Source organism: Larus michahellis, chromosome 13, assembly GCF_964199755.1.
Source record: "Larus michahellis chromosome 13, bLarMic1.1, whole genome shotgun sequence".
NCBI classification, from domain to species: Eukaryota; Metazoa; Chordata; class Aves; order Charadriiformes; family Laridae; genus Larus; species Larus michahellis.
Genome location: NC_133908.1, coordinates 9,461,350 through 9,474,032, shown reverse-complemented (window position 1 = coordinate 9,474,032; position 12,683 = coordinate 9,461,350). Strand labels below are relative to the sequence as shown.

General features: G+C 35.2%; 1 protein-coding gene across 1 annotated transcript in view; it reads right to left on the bottom strand.

Moving 5' to 3' along the window:
- Positions 1 to 2,424, bottom strand: part of TMEM132D (transmembrane protein 132D) — a 280,697-nt gene extending 278,273 nt beyond the window's left edge. The window contains exon 1 of the mRNA XM_074606267.1: positions 2,345 to 2,424. Coding sequence (XP_074462368.1) covers positions 2,345 to 2,393 — 49 coding nt within the window. The 5' untranslated portion in view covers positions 2,394 to 2,424. The remainder of the gene's footprint in view (positions 1 to 2,344) is intronic.
- Positions 2,425 to 12,683: the final 10,259 nt, after the last annotated feature.

Genomic DNA, 12,683 nt, shown 5'->3' with positions numbered 1-12,683 from the left:
TATTAAAAAAATTACAAAAGAAATAAAGAAAAAAATAAAGCTATCCTATAAATGCACAACATACTTCTTAAATATTACATTCAATTCTTGTCATTGCCTTAAAAACACATAGGGAAGGCACAAAAGAGTGAAGGGAAAGCAAGATCATGTGAGGTGTGAAATAATTTCTTAACAAAAATAAATAGAACTGTACTCAATCTTAAAAAAAAAAAAAAAAAAGAGTACCAAAGGGAGCATAACAGAGACTATAAAAATAAACATGACTAATGTAAAGGAAATGCATGGGCAATTACTGTTAATGCCTTCCTCACAATATGAGAGCTAAGGAAGAAAAGAAACAAAGGACTTTCTTGTCTTTCAGACAAAGCAAGATAAGCTGTTGTCAAACTCAATGCCACAAGAATTTGTGGAGGGCAAAAATAAAAACCAGTTCAAACAAGAGAATGGACAAAATTTGTCCATTTGTTTCCACGGACAAATTCATGGAGAATATATCCAAGGGTGGTTATTAAACACAGTGTTCAAGTCCTCAAGCTGCTGAAGCTGAGAGAATATAAAACCTCATGAGAAGAATATTGCATTATAGCCCAATTAATACATTTCTACCCAAGTATCTGACACTGCTAGTGTTACAAAGAGAACTCTCCACCTAAAAAAAAAACAAACTACCCAAACGAAAACAAAACCATAAAAACACCAAGATAGGGATTTTGTAGTTAAAGCAAATAATTGGAAATTAGGAAGGCTGGATTATATTTTCAACTTTTCCCCAATTTTGCTAGGTAATCTTAAACAAGCTAACTAAATATTAAATTCCTGTTTAACCCATTATAAAAAAGTAATACATACCTTCTGACAGCTGCTTGCAAGTAGTAATTAATTACACGTTTACAAGTATTTACCAATTTACCAGAACGTAATATATTACATTAATAAAGTACTATCAGAGTCTCACTAACCTGGTAGTTTCATTGTCACAATCTCACATATAGTTATGTGAAAGTTACAAGAGAAAACAAGCACTTAAAGATCCTGTTTCACAGACTAGAGTATTTCTTGGAGTAAATTTAACAACTGCACAGTTGTTCTGATTGTAAATTTTGCTTATTCAATCTTTCTTGCCACAGACAAGATGCCACTGGTATCTGTGCCTCTCTCCTTCAAATAAATCTTCAAAAGTTAACATTACCTTCTCAATAAAATCTTCTAGTTCACAACCCATTTCCTCACTGCCATTAGGACTAGGACTTACAGCATGCAAAGAGCACAGGATGAAATCCATAGATTTTACTTTGCAGACATACAAGAGCTGTTCATGATAGAAGTTCCTGCCAACACCTGCTTTCTTTGAAGACTTCCACTGGATTAAAAATTAAATACATGTTTTCACAGAGCCAAAGACCAAAGGCTGTGTTTCTATTATTAGCTCTATTTTCTGAATGTAGAATTCCAAGGAAAAATCTCATAATTTGACTTATTATTACACATATTTTAGACAAAAAGTAGTCTTTATGACAAACAAGTTTAAAGTACATATTGTTGCACTAATCATAAGGAATAGGACAGACAGTGACTGTACTTTGTCATGTTGACATGACTCAATGTATCTAAAGACTTCAGCCGCTTAAAAGAGATAGGAGAAATTATGATTTACTTCTAGCATTTTCAAAACCCGCCAAAAATACTTAAATGATGCAGCCAAAGATTTGATAGCTCTTGTAAAAGCTCTATGAAGATCCATAGGAGATAAAGTATAGAGATATATTTCTTTTCTGTTAGGAAGATCAACTAGAACACTCAGCTCCTTCAGGTCACAGGAGTAGCAGCATTGTTAAGTCTATAGCACATTCATGATCTTTCTTTGGGATGCATTCTTCGAGCATCGGTGAAGTATAGTCAATATTGTCTCACTTTAATCACTCAGGCACATTAAAAACAGTAGGGCAAAGGAGGGACATAACTGTCAGAAGTACCAGGATTCAATTAGTCCTCTGTAGTTCTAATTGTGTGATACCTTTGAAGGTCCTGTAGTTTGTTTTTTTTTTAAAAAGCCTGTACTGATATATCACATGAACTGCCATCCCATCATTGATATTTTGCCATAAGCACACTACAAGCATAATAGTGCAAATACAACAACCTACTGCATCTCTACCAGTCTCACTTGTATATAACCATTTTTACTTCCTCACCTGCCTGAAACTTGCTTTCCAGTAAAAAGAAAAGACCAAGAGTTTTCTAAAACAGGGAGAAATAACTCTTCTCTAGTACAATCTTTACAGGAAGCAGGAAATTAATTAGCCATCTTACAAGTAATTAAACCTATAGCAGGATACCCAGTTACCTGCATGTGAGAAATCCTGCCACCAGTGAGGAATCATTTCCAACTGCATGCTCTCACTAAGATTTTTCAAGGCTGTCAACCCTCACCTAGCAACAGCTCCGAACCACTGACCTTCCCAAAGTCATGACTGGGTAGGGCTGAGCTAGTCAATGCCCTAATTAGTTACAGCTGCTCTTAGTTCATCAGCTGTAGGTAGTCAGGTGCAGATGAGTCTAGTTAATCTGTGAAGTAAACAGGTACAGCTGGGTTAGACAATGAATAGGACTTTGCCAAGTAGGCACAGCACGGTCACTTGAGGCTGGAAGGACTGGTGATTAGAGTCACTGCTTGTGTTTTGATTGTTTCCAAAACACACTCAAAAGCAAAACTAAAATCCCAGGAAAAAGATTTTCTGTGCTTAATTTAAAATTACAGCTAAATTCCCCCTTTTCTGCAATAACCACAATAAAATAAGAGGTGACCTTCAAATGATGAATAAAATAATAATAATTTCCATGATACAGTCCCAGTAAGAATGCTGAAGTACTCAGAGCCATCATGAAAACTCCACTAATGTGACACTGAGCAACATTAGTGTAGTTATATCCAAAAAGCTTTTCAGGCACCAATTACAATCAGCTATTGCAACAAATTCTTAGAAAAAACAGGTTTTATTCTGATGTTCACAGAACTATTTGGGTTGTCTTCTACTTTGACCTAGCCTTTTTGATTTTCACAAGAAATCCATCCAATGAAAGACTCGGTAAGATGGTTATATGAGCTTTATCCTTTTCAAATGAAGGACAAAAAGTAAAAGGGAGGAGCCTGACTCAGCTTCTACTTCTATCTTTCTTGCTTTCTATTGGGAAAACTATCCTTTCCACCTCTCCCAGGAGACATGGGAGAAAAGTGACATACAACAAATCACTGCTTGGAGAAACCATTTGCCACAGTGTCTAAAACGAAGCTGAGTATAGTGATGCCACCATATTTGCCAATATTTTAAAAAGTTACGTTGAAGGGTAAGATGTCAAACCTTTAATACCGACAGGGTGAATTACATAGAAAGTTAGTATTTGAGAATAGTAAGAAATGCTTAAAAAAATGCCCTTAAACTGTCTCCCTTCTCCATCTCTAGCCTAAGTGTCCTGATGTGGATAAAGTTTGAGAGGGGCATAACAAAGAAAGCGATACTTTCTCTTATGGAGCTGGGGTCCCTACTGGTGTTAAATATATAAAAAGGGGTGGGGAACAGAAGAGTAAACCACTATTTTATATTCTGCAGAACTGATATTGTTTCTAGTATTATTTTATAGCTACTAAGCAGGCTATATAAAAAGCTTACGGAGTATAAATAAAATTCTGTTTTTCTGAAGTGTTTTATCTTCCAAAATCATTACTTCATTAGTTTTACAAGGAAATTAGTTGGTCTTATTTTTAAAAGAGAATTCTTTCATAAATTGGGTTTAAGCACTTCACCTGATTCTCATCAAACTCATATCAGTTTATATTATTAAAATATGATTAACTTCAAAAGTCTGGCTTGTGATTTGCATAAGGAGAAAAATGTAATGTCTTATATCTTTGGATGAGCAAAAGACAATTTGGTAGGAGAATTGCCAAAAAAAAAGAGAGTTGCTGTTAATTGATCATCTTAAGTTTGTAAGAATAGTTATCTGTAGATTTTGTCACTGAGTTTGTTTTCATGGATCTCCAAAAATAAGCAAGGTATATCCCAGAATTGGATCAAATGTAATCTTTATCTCAAAAATCACATAAATCTAGATTTAACACTGAATTACATAATTGGCAACGTGCAGCAAACATCTAGATACAACCTTAACACATCTGGAATAATTCTCAATGACAATTAAAAATTACATTTTTCTATGAGGAGTATGACACTGTAGTGACTCAAATCTAGTGGTTAAGGTACTCAGCTGGGAAGGAATAAGCAGGCTTTTTCTCAGGTTAATTTTATATTCAACATTCAATAGTAATTAGATAAGCATACCCGCACTCTCCATTCTCAGTTAGATGCCCCAACTGACAGGGGCCCTAACAGGACTGGCCCTGACAGGACAGTTAAGCTCTTTTTTGTTTCCTCTCCTTCCAGACTCATGTGTTTTTCATTCTTTGTTGTGCTATGACTTAGCTTCAAAAGGAAGGACACCTTATAGGTGGAGATATGGGTGTCAGTCCCCTCAAACTTAGGCAAAATTAAGCTCTTTATGGGGCCTGATCCACAAAACCTGTCTGGGAAAACCCAGGAAATGTTCTTCCTATCCCATAGGCTTATGTTTCAACCACAAGATTAACTGCTGACTTCAAATTTCTGAGACACTTGATTTCTATTATGCAGCTGATCTTGTTGCTTATCAATATCAGCTTAACTTTCTTTTCTAAGAGAAGTATAAACTTTAGATATGCTCTTAGCATTTGTTTAATCCTTAAATAGTTATTCTGCAGCATTGCAACCTTCTAACTCTTGTTCTAAGGTCAACAATTTGAATGGTCTACTATAATGAACATCAGCTCATACAGGTGGTTACATGAGGGTCAGAAAAACTTTTTATGTGCATGAGTGGGAGTGAGGATATTTGTAATCTGGCACTAATTGATTTTCTAATCTGCAATTTAGAAAGCAAATGAATTCTTCAATTATGTCCAGCATCATTTCAAGTTGTTTTATACTCAGAAGCTTAAACTGACATTAGTCAGGCTAGTGCCACCGTTACACAGTAAGTAATAATCTCAGCAATGCAAGCTTAGGTGATTTAATCAAACAGTATCAATTAGGACATGAAATTGATGCAATTCATATTATTTTATCTGAAGTGATGCTATATAGGAATGAACACAATTTTTCTTTGCTTTCTGTGCTGCTGAGAATCTTGTAGTCCAAGGCAAGTGCAATTTTGCTTATTGGACTATTTATATAAAGTAATAGCTATTTTGTCACCCCCTCATTTTTTTAAGTTTACAGAGTTTAACGTTCCTTTCACAGTACCCATTTCATGTGCAGAAATAAAGCTCTTTTCCTGGAACATTATTGCCAGCTTTTAATAGCCATATTTAATCTTTGTTTAACAAGTAGTACTCCAGAAAAATTTACAGGTACTTGTCAGAAAACATTGCGGGATCTTGTTACGTTATTAGAGTTTTATATTGATTAAACACATGGTCAGTAAAAGGTGTAATAAAACAGCTGTCATTATAAAATGAAGCTCACAAGGTAAGATACATCCTTTTGCAATTCTTATTTTACTTAAGAGCAGCTGATTTCACTTTCATTTATTTGTCCTACTCCCTCTATATGAGCTTAGTACAACATTTTAACTTAAGAATGTGGCATAGTATTGCAACAACTCTTATGCTGCAGGACACTAAGAGGCATTGTGCTTAGCAAATATCACAACATTCGAAACAGGTATTGGTCCTGTTCATGAAGTATCTTATAAACATCACTGGATTAAATATTAAACCACAACATAGCAGTTTAGATTATGCTAAACTTTGTAATGGGAAAATGGACTATTTATGTCGCTCAATGTCACAATATGTTTTCTTTGTAAAGTCATTCTGGTTAATGATAGAAACTAAAGCTGTGCACTCCTAATAAGTGGGTTATTAGCCTATCAAAAGAATGAAGTAAACGAAACAGCATGAATAGTTAACACGCATCCATTCCATCTAGTTAAAAAGGTGAAAATGAAGATACTATGTCATTTAAGAGGGACGCAAATGATGTATGCTATGCACATTAAGCAGCTAAGTTACTCAATTAAATGTGCCATTAATAAATAATTTAAATTATTTCGCCTATGTTAGATAAACAACACTTGCATTATAGGAATTAAGAATTTTCATATTAGCAAAAGCAAAATAATTTTAATCCCAGACTATGCAAGAAAGTAATGTGTTTTAGCAGCAAAGGCAATGGTATGAGATATATCTCTCTACCCATATGATCTTCAGCATGGGAGTTGCCAGAGGCCATGTCCAGATAAAATCAGATCAGATGGCATGCCAGGCCACCATCCACCAAGCAAAGTATGGTGGGACAAGAAACTCTATTGTCTTTCCTGGCAGTGCTAGGGAGCAGGTTTTGTTAGCTGCAAGTCAGGACTGGCATGGTTTTACTTCTGAACAAAAGCTAGCCTCACTGCATGGTGCAGCACGGCAGGGTGCAGGCACACCAGCTCCCAGAGCCGATGTTGCGAGGATCTGCCCACTGTCCTCTAGAAAGCAGAGGACAGATGGGTTTCTGAAGCTCACCAGCCCTAGCATTTTCTTACTTGTGCCACACTAAGCATAACTTCATATCTGGGAAAAGATGTAATTAGCCTAATTAAACTTCATCAGGTCTAACTGGCACCTCAACAACTCTAATAAATTCCAGTTTCTATTTTTAATGATTTTTCTAAAGCTCTGTCTTAGAGCTCATATTTTCTTTGTGTAAAGAGCCATATAGTGAAATACATACAGACTGTTGAAGCTGGGCAAAAATTTACAGAATTTTCAAAGATGAGTTCAATTCTAGAATGAAAAAGAGGCTATAGCTCATTTAGAGCTCATTAAAATTTCACTTTAGTGGTGCAGACACGTTTTCCAAAATAGTTGTTTCTTTCCCTTAACTCTATCAATACTCCTGTAAAATTGTTGTGGAAGCAAAACTGGACTGTTTTTCAATGTAGTTTTTCTTTCATGTTTAGAAAATACCCCAAGCTTCTATAACTGCCAGCAGATTAAAAAAACAAACAAACAAACAAAAAACCCCAAAGAATTAGAGGTTCCTGCAATGGAATACTATGTTCCTTCCAATAAAAATAAAGCAAAACAAAAATAAACCTTTATTTATCCAGTATGTTCTTTTTTCCCTTTTAAAATATAACTATATATTCTTGCCTTATGTAAGATATCGTGGTGCTTGTATACACTTTCCTTGTCCTGCAAGATCGGCTATTCTACATATCCTTTTTTTTTTTATAAAAAGTTTCATTGGATATAAACATGAATTATAGCATAGCTGCTCAGCATGTCTGGTCTGGAAACTAATCTTTGTCTACACTTTCGAGATCCAAGTGTGATTTCTTTAAAACTGTAGAGACTGCAATGGTTTCTTGTCATTAGGTTATTTTTCCAAGACCAGAACAAAGACTTATGAATTTCAAATCTGTATCTTTTCAATCCAGTGAGTATTTGTGGCTGCTTTTTCATCTAAACTAAGACTGCATGTCAATAAATTGTTGTGGCAGACTTGATGGATGTTTTTCTTCCCCGTCATCTGCTCCTAATAAAGATGCCCCCCCTTCAAACATCAGTCACTCAGAAAAGAGCATTGCCTTATTAAACTTTTTGTTTCTTCATTAACTCCATCCAAGTGACCCCTTGAGTGTTGTAAAAGCTTATCATCTATTTCCTAATTGAATCAAAGTGAAACCAGACAGCATACTGCATACAGAAAGTCAGATCTTTGATCCTTCCAAAACAAAGCAAATTTGAGCACTCCAGGATTTAGCTGTGTGTTAAAAGTACAAATTTGATTATCCACTCCATGCTTGATGGGAGAAAACAGTTCCAAATCAATGCTATTGGAAAAGGCTACAACAAAATTCAATATTCCCCCCCAAGACTTTCCCCTCTTCTATTCAGTATCTGCAAGAATTCTCATGTGTTTTGTTCTGAAGTATTTTTTATTTTAAATAAAAAAGCATAAAATGTCAACACACACCCCCACCCCCCTCTCTGATTAGAAAAGTAGTTTAAATTGCAAGATTTCATATAGCTGAATCTTCTACTCATTTCGTAAACTGAGGGACATCTAACTGCTCTACTGAAAGAGCCAGTTTCAAAGAAATTGAAACGTACGTAAGAGAATATGCACAAATCAGTATTTTAATAAATAAATAAAACACAGTAGCAACCGCTTATAATCAACCAACCATTCTTAGGAACTGTGGTTATTTCACGATTACACACAAAAATGGCTAGGGATAGAATCTGATCATAGAAAATATCCTGTTCAACTTCTTTTTAAGATGGTGATCTTACAAAGACATAAATGAAAGCAGATTTTGGGCTGTAGCGCATACTTGCATGCAGATATAACTTCATAGGCTAAGCTGTTAGACTAGAGGATGAAAAATCTTTTTGCTTAACTGAACTGGAAATGATACAGTGTGCATAAAGCAGCTATTTATAGACTACATTTCCTTTTCAAGTAGTTTGGTGGCATTTTTAATTTACAGAAGCTGTAACATATTAACTGTAAATATAAATAAGAGCAATGCTGCTACCATAACAAGAACTCTTGGCCTATAGCTCACTTATACATTCTCTTATGCCTCTGCAGAGAATTAAGCACTTCTCTTCCAGCTATTTATTTTGATTTCTTAATCCCCAGTATGTTTGTCAGAAAAACTGAGAGAAAAGAACAGAAAGGGCATGGAAGATTGCAGTTAATCTAAATATGAGGGGGATTGTTTTTGTTATTTATTGTTCATTCCATTAACAAAATTTTGTGAATTTAGGACAAAAGGAATTATTCCTGATGCATACTCTTTGTCTTATAAATATTATGGAAGCAAGAAGGAAAAATCATTTAATATGTGAGAGATTGTAGATATTTTCTGAGTGAAAAACTGATGGATTTATAGGTTTAGATATAGACAGCAGTAGGGAATTTACATTGAACTCTGTATCATGTGAAAACGTAGGGATTCCGATGAGATTTAGTTCTGATTTCATAGAACTACAATTTTTTAAGTTAAATGGACCGTCATCTGCACAAAATATGTCCTACAACAGATACTATTTCTAGTGTCATGTTTCACTTTGCACCTCTGTTCGTTGCAAATAAATGAGGCAGTACATTTCATTTGCAATATTTGCAACTGGACTAAAAATGAGTAATTTTCTGCACAGTTTAGAGAGGAATCTGGTAATAGTCTAACAAAGTGAGTAAGAAACCTTTGTGAGACTTTGTCATCTCCATAACAATCCATTTATTTTTAAGTATTAAGAATTAATGTGATAATAGAGATCCTAAGGTTTGGCTAAGTACTATAACTCTTATTACAACTACCATTCCTTTTGCACAACATATACATCAAAGAGAAAAAAATGAAGATGACTCTTACAGCCTTTTATTTATGCTTTTCTGAATTATAATTAATTTCTACCTTGAGGCACTCACTGATGGAATAAAATGGCTCTCACGGAAGAACCTTATTTTATATAAGGAAACCACAATTTGCAAACTTTGTACAGTACCTCTGACATACTGAAAGTTGCAGTAGTCATATTAAATCTCAGTTTTCATGTACTGTGTAAAATAAGTACAAGAAACATCAAAATAAAGTCTAAAAAAGCCCCTTGTGAGTCAACATTCTGCAAACCGGGGATTCAATGTATATTTTTAGCATGTAGACTGGCCATCACTGAAGTAAAATTTTTTATAAGATCCAGGCAGATAATGCAGAAAACAGTCAAACAAAAGAATTAACTGTTACTGCATTCCTTTCCTTTGCCTTTGTGACCCATATATTATTAGTTTATACATCATCTTAATTGTAGCAGTGAGTACGGCATTAGCCATAACTAGGACTCCTTTGTCCAGATTGTGACATAAATACAAAACAAATTAATTGCATTTTAAATATCAAACACTTGCAATAAGTTGCTCCAGGATGAAGTCAAGGCATAAATGTATTGCTCGATGTATTTGGTGAGGGTTTTTTACAAACCAGCAGAACCTTTGAAGTAACTAGAGGTAAGACATCAGTGTGTGAATACTTGGAGGGCTGGGAGTGCTGCCAGTTCCCATGGATGTCAAGTCATGTCCTTTGCCATGCAGTACAGGTATAGATGAACACAAGGCATAGCAGAGGCCCTGGTATACTAAGGAGACAAGAATCCTGGAACTACTATAGATACAGAATCTCCAACAAATAGGAGCGTCACTCTGCATGAGGACCTTACACAGCTACTAACTGTCTTTGTAGATGCTGCATTAAATCTCAGATTATTTGTCTATTCTATAAAAGGAGGTGTGCACTGGCATTTGGGTACCAAAGTCTACATGTTTTACATTTGCTAGGGTATTACTCCCTTGACCTTAGGAAAAAGGAGGGTTAACTATTGAAGTTCAGAGGTTGTTTCCATCTTGAACTTGTAACAGCTGCAAAACAGTTCACAGATGATTTGCAGGCCAAAGGTGGATAGAAGAAACATTCCTTTCTTTGCTCTAGCATCTATGATAAGTGCTGAAGCTAAGCACTAAATCCAGGATTTACTCTTCAGTCAGCAGGTATGCATATGCTGGTATGAAATGCTGGCCTGCCTCTGCAAGACAATGACCTTGGGTTGCTACTTCCTGATTCACAAAAAATAATACGTTATGATCAAATTTGGTAACACCACCAAGCCCAAAACTCTGGTGATAAGAAAAGCTTGATTCTGCTGTTTTTCAAGCAAGATACATGGGAAGAAGACTTCCTAGGAAAGTCTGTCCTAGCTAGCAAAAAAAATCAGCTTGCAACTGGCAAAAGAAGTCTGAAAAATAAACAGGACCTGTACAGCTCTTCTGAGCTGCACGTTACTGTCTGCTACCAGGAGGAGGATAATTCATCATGATAAAAACAAACATGCATTTTAAACTTGCTTGGCAATGAGGATGTCCTTATTTGCATAATGATGGTTATTTGAATATGATGAGAATTTGCCTGAGCGAGACTCAAGCTCAAACACATTCAGATGTGATACAGTCTGTACAATTTTCTCAAGGATTGCAATTTAATACTATTTATCTAATGAAAGAAAAATAAATATTGGCTGTAACATCCCATTATGCTTGAGAGCCTGTTTTAAATTACACTTGAATAAAGTAACTGAGTGTGGGATGTTTGCATTTCCTCAGGGAACGGTAACACTTCCCAAAATGGTGAAAAATAACATCCTTTTCTGAGTAGCCTGTATGTCAGTAAGAGGACTGCAGAGATAATATTAACAAAGTGGGGCCTGTTGCACTTTCAACGTTGAATATCAGCCATAGCAGCAAGGAACCAAACATTCACCAATATAAAACAATATCAAAGAGTCCTAAAGCCAAGTGTTAAAAAAAAAAAAAAAAAAAAAAAGACAACGTATTTAGAAACTGGTAAATAATCCTTGATAATGTTTATACCAGAAATGGCACACAAACTTTAATAAAGAGGAGCACTGGTCATTGGAACCATTTAGTAAGGAAAGCTATGCATGGGACATTATTTAGTACATTCAGAGTGTTCCTATTAGTTCTGATCCAGGCATTTCTGGGCTGGAACCAGCTGTTACACAGAAGAGATAAGTACATGTCAGGTTTACGTATATTCATATGTAAGTGTGGAAAAAGACCTGTCCATATAGAGGGAAATAATACCATTTATGAATTATCTGTAAATTTTGTACTTTCACCTCATCCAGACATTGTGACAGCCTCTATTACACAGGACAATCTCCAGTTTTATTTCTGAACACTCCTAAAACCTTGTTGGGGTTCAGTTTCAAATCATAAGTTTGACACTCAAACTCCATCTTGAGTATAAGAATTTTTGCTATTTTATTGTAGGAAAACCTCTACATTTTTTCAGGATATTGGATGACACCTCTAGGAAGAATTAAAAAAAAAAAATCAAGGTTTTCAAAAGCATTCTGCAATGGGAAGCACAGGTATGGATAAACTGGTGTTGAATGTGTAGTCACTTTGCAATAGGCATACAGCATCTGGCTCGTGGTAATTTCGATGTCAAAGTGTTTTTAGCAAGGATGCAATTTTCTGATTGCAGAGCCATATATCTGTCTTGCCAAACCTTAAATGGCGTAAGACTGAATACTGTGCTGCAGATGGTGTGGATAATTAACTAGTAAATCCATCCATGTGAGTGAGATTATTTTATTTGTGTCTTCAAAGGAATAAGAAAAAAATATGCCTAAGCTTAGTTCAAAGCTGATCCTGCTCCTATTAAAGTTCATAGGTTTCTTTGCTGCTGAAGTTAACCTAAAATGACTTAATTGTTCTAATTATGCCTTGAACAAGACTGTCAAGAAATCTTTGTTCTTGTAAAACAAAAAGTGTTCTTGAGAAGTAATTGAACAACCTGAAACTATAATCTTGAGAAGCTAATAATGCATCTCTAAAACAGAAAAGGACACAAACTCGTATTTTTATTGCAATTCTAATAAAGTGTCATTTGTAAAGTTAGCCAATTCATTAAGTGGAGATTTTTTAAGTTGTTTTTTTTTTTTATGATGGCTTGCTTTTCTCCTGAACTTCATGAACTTCCACTATAATCTTCCGCTGTGAATCCACCACATCATA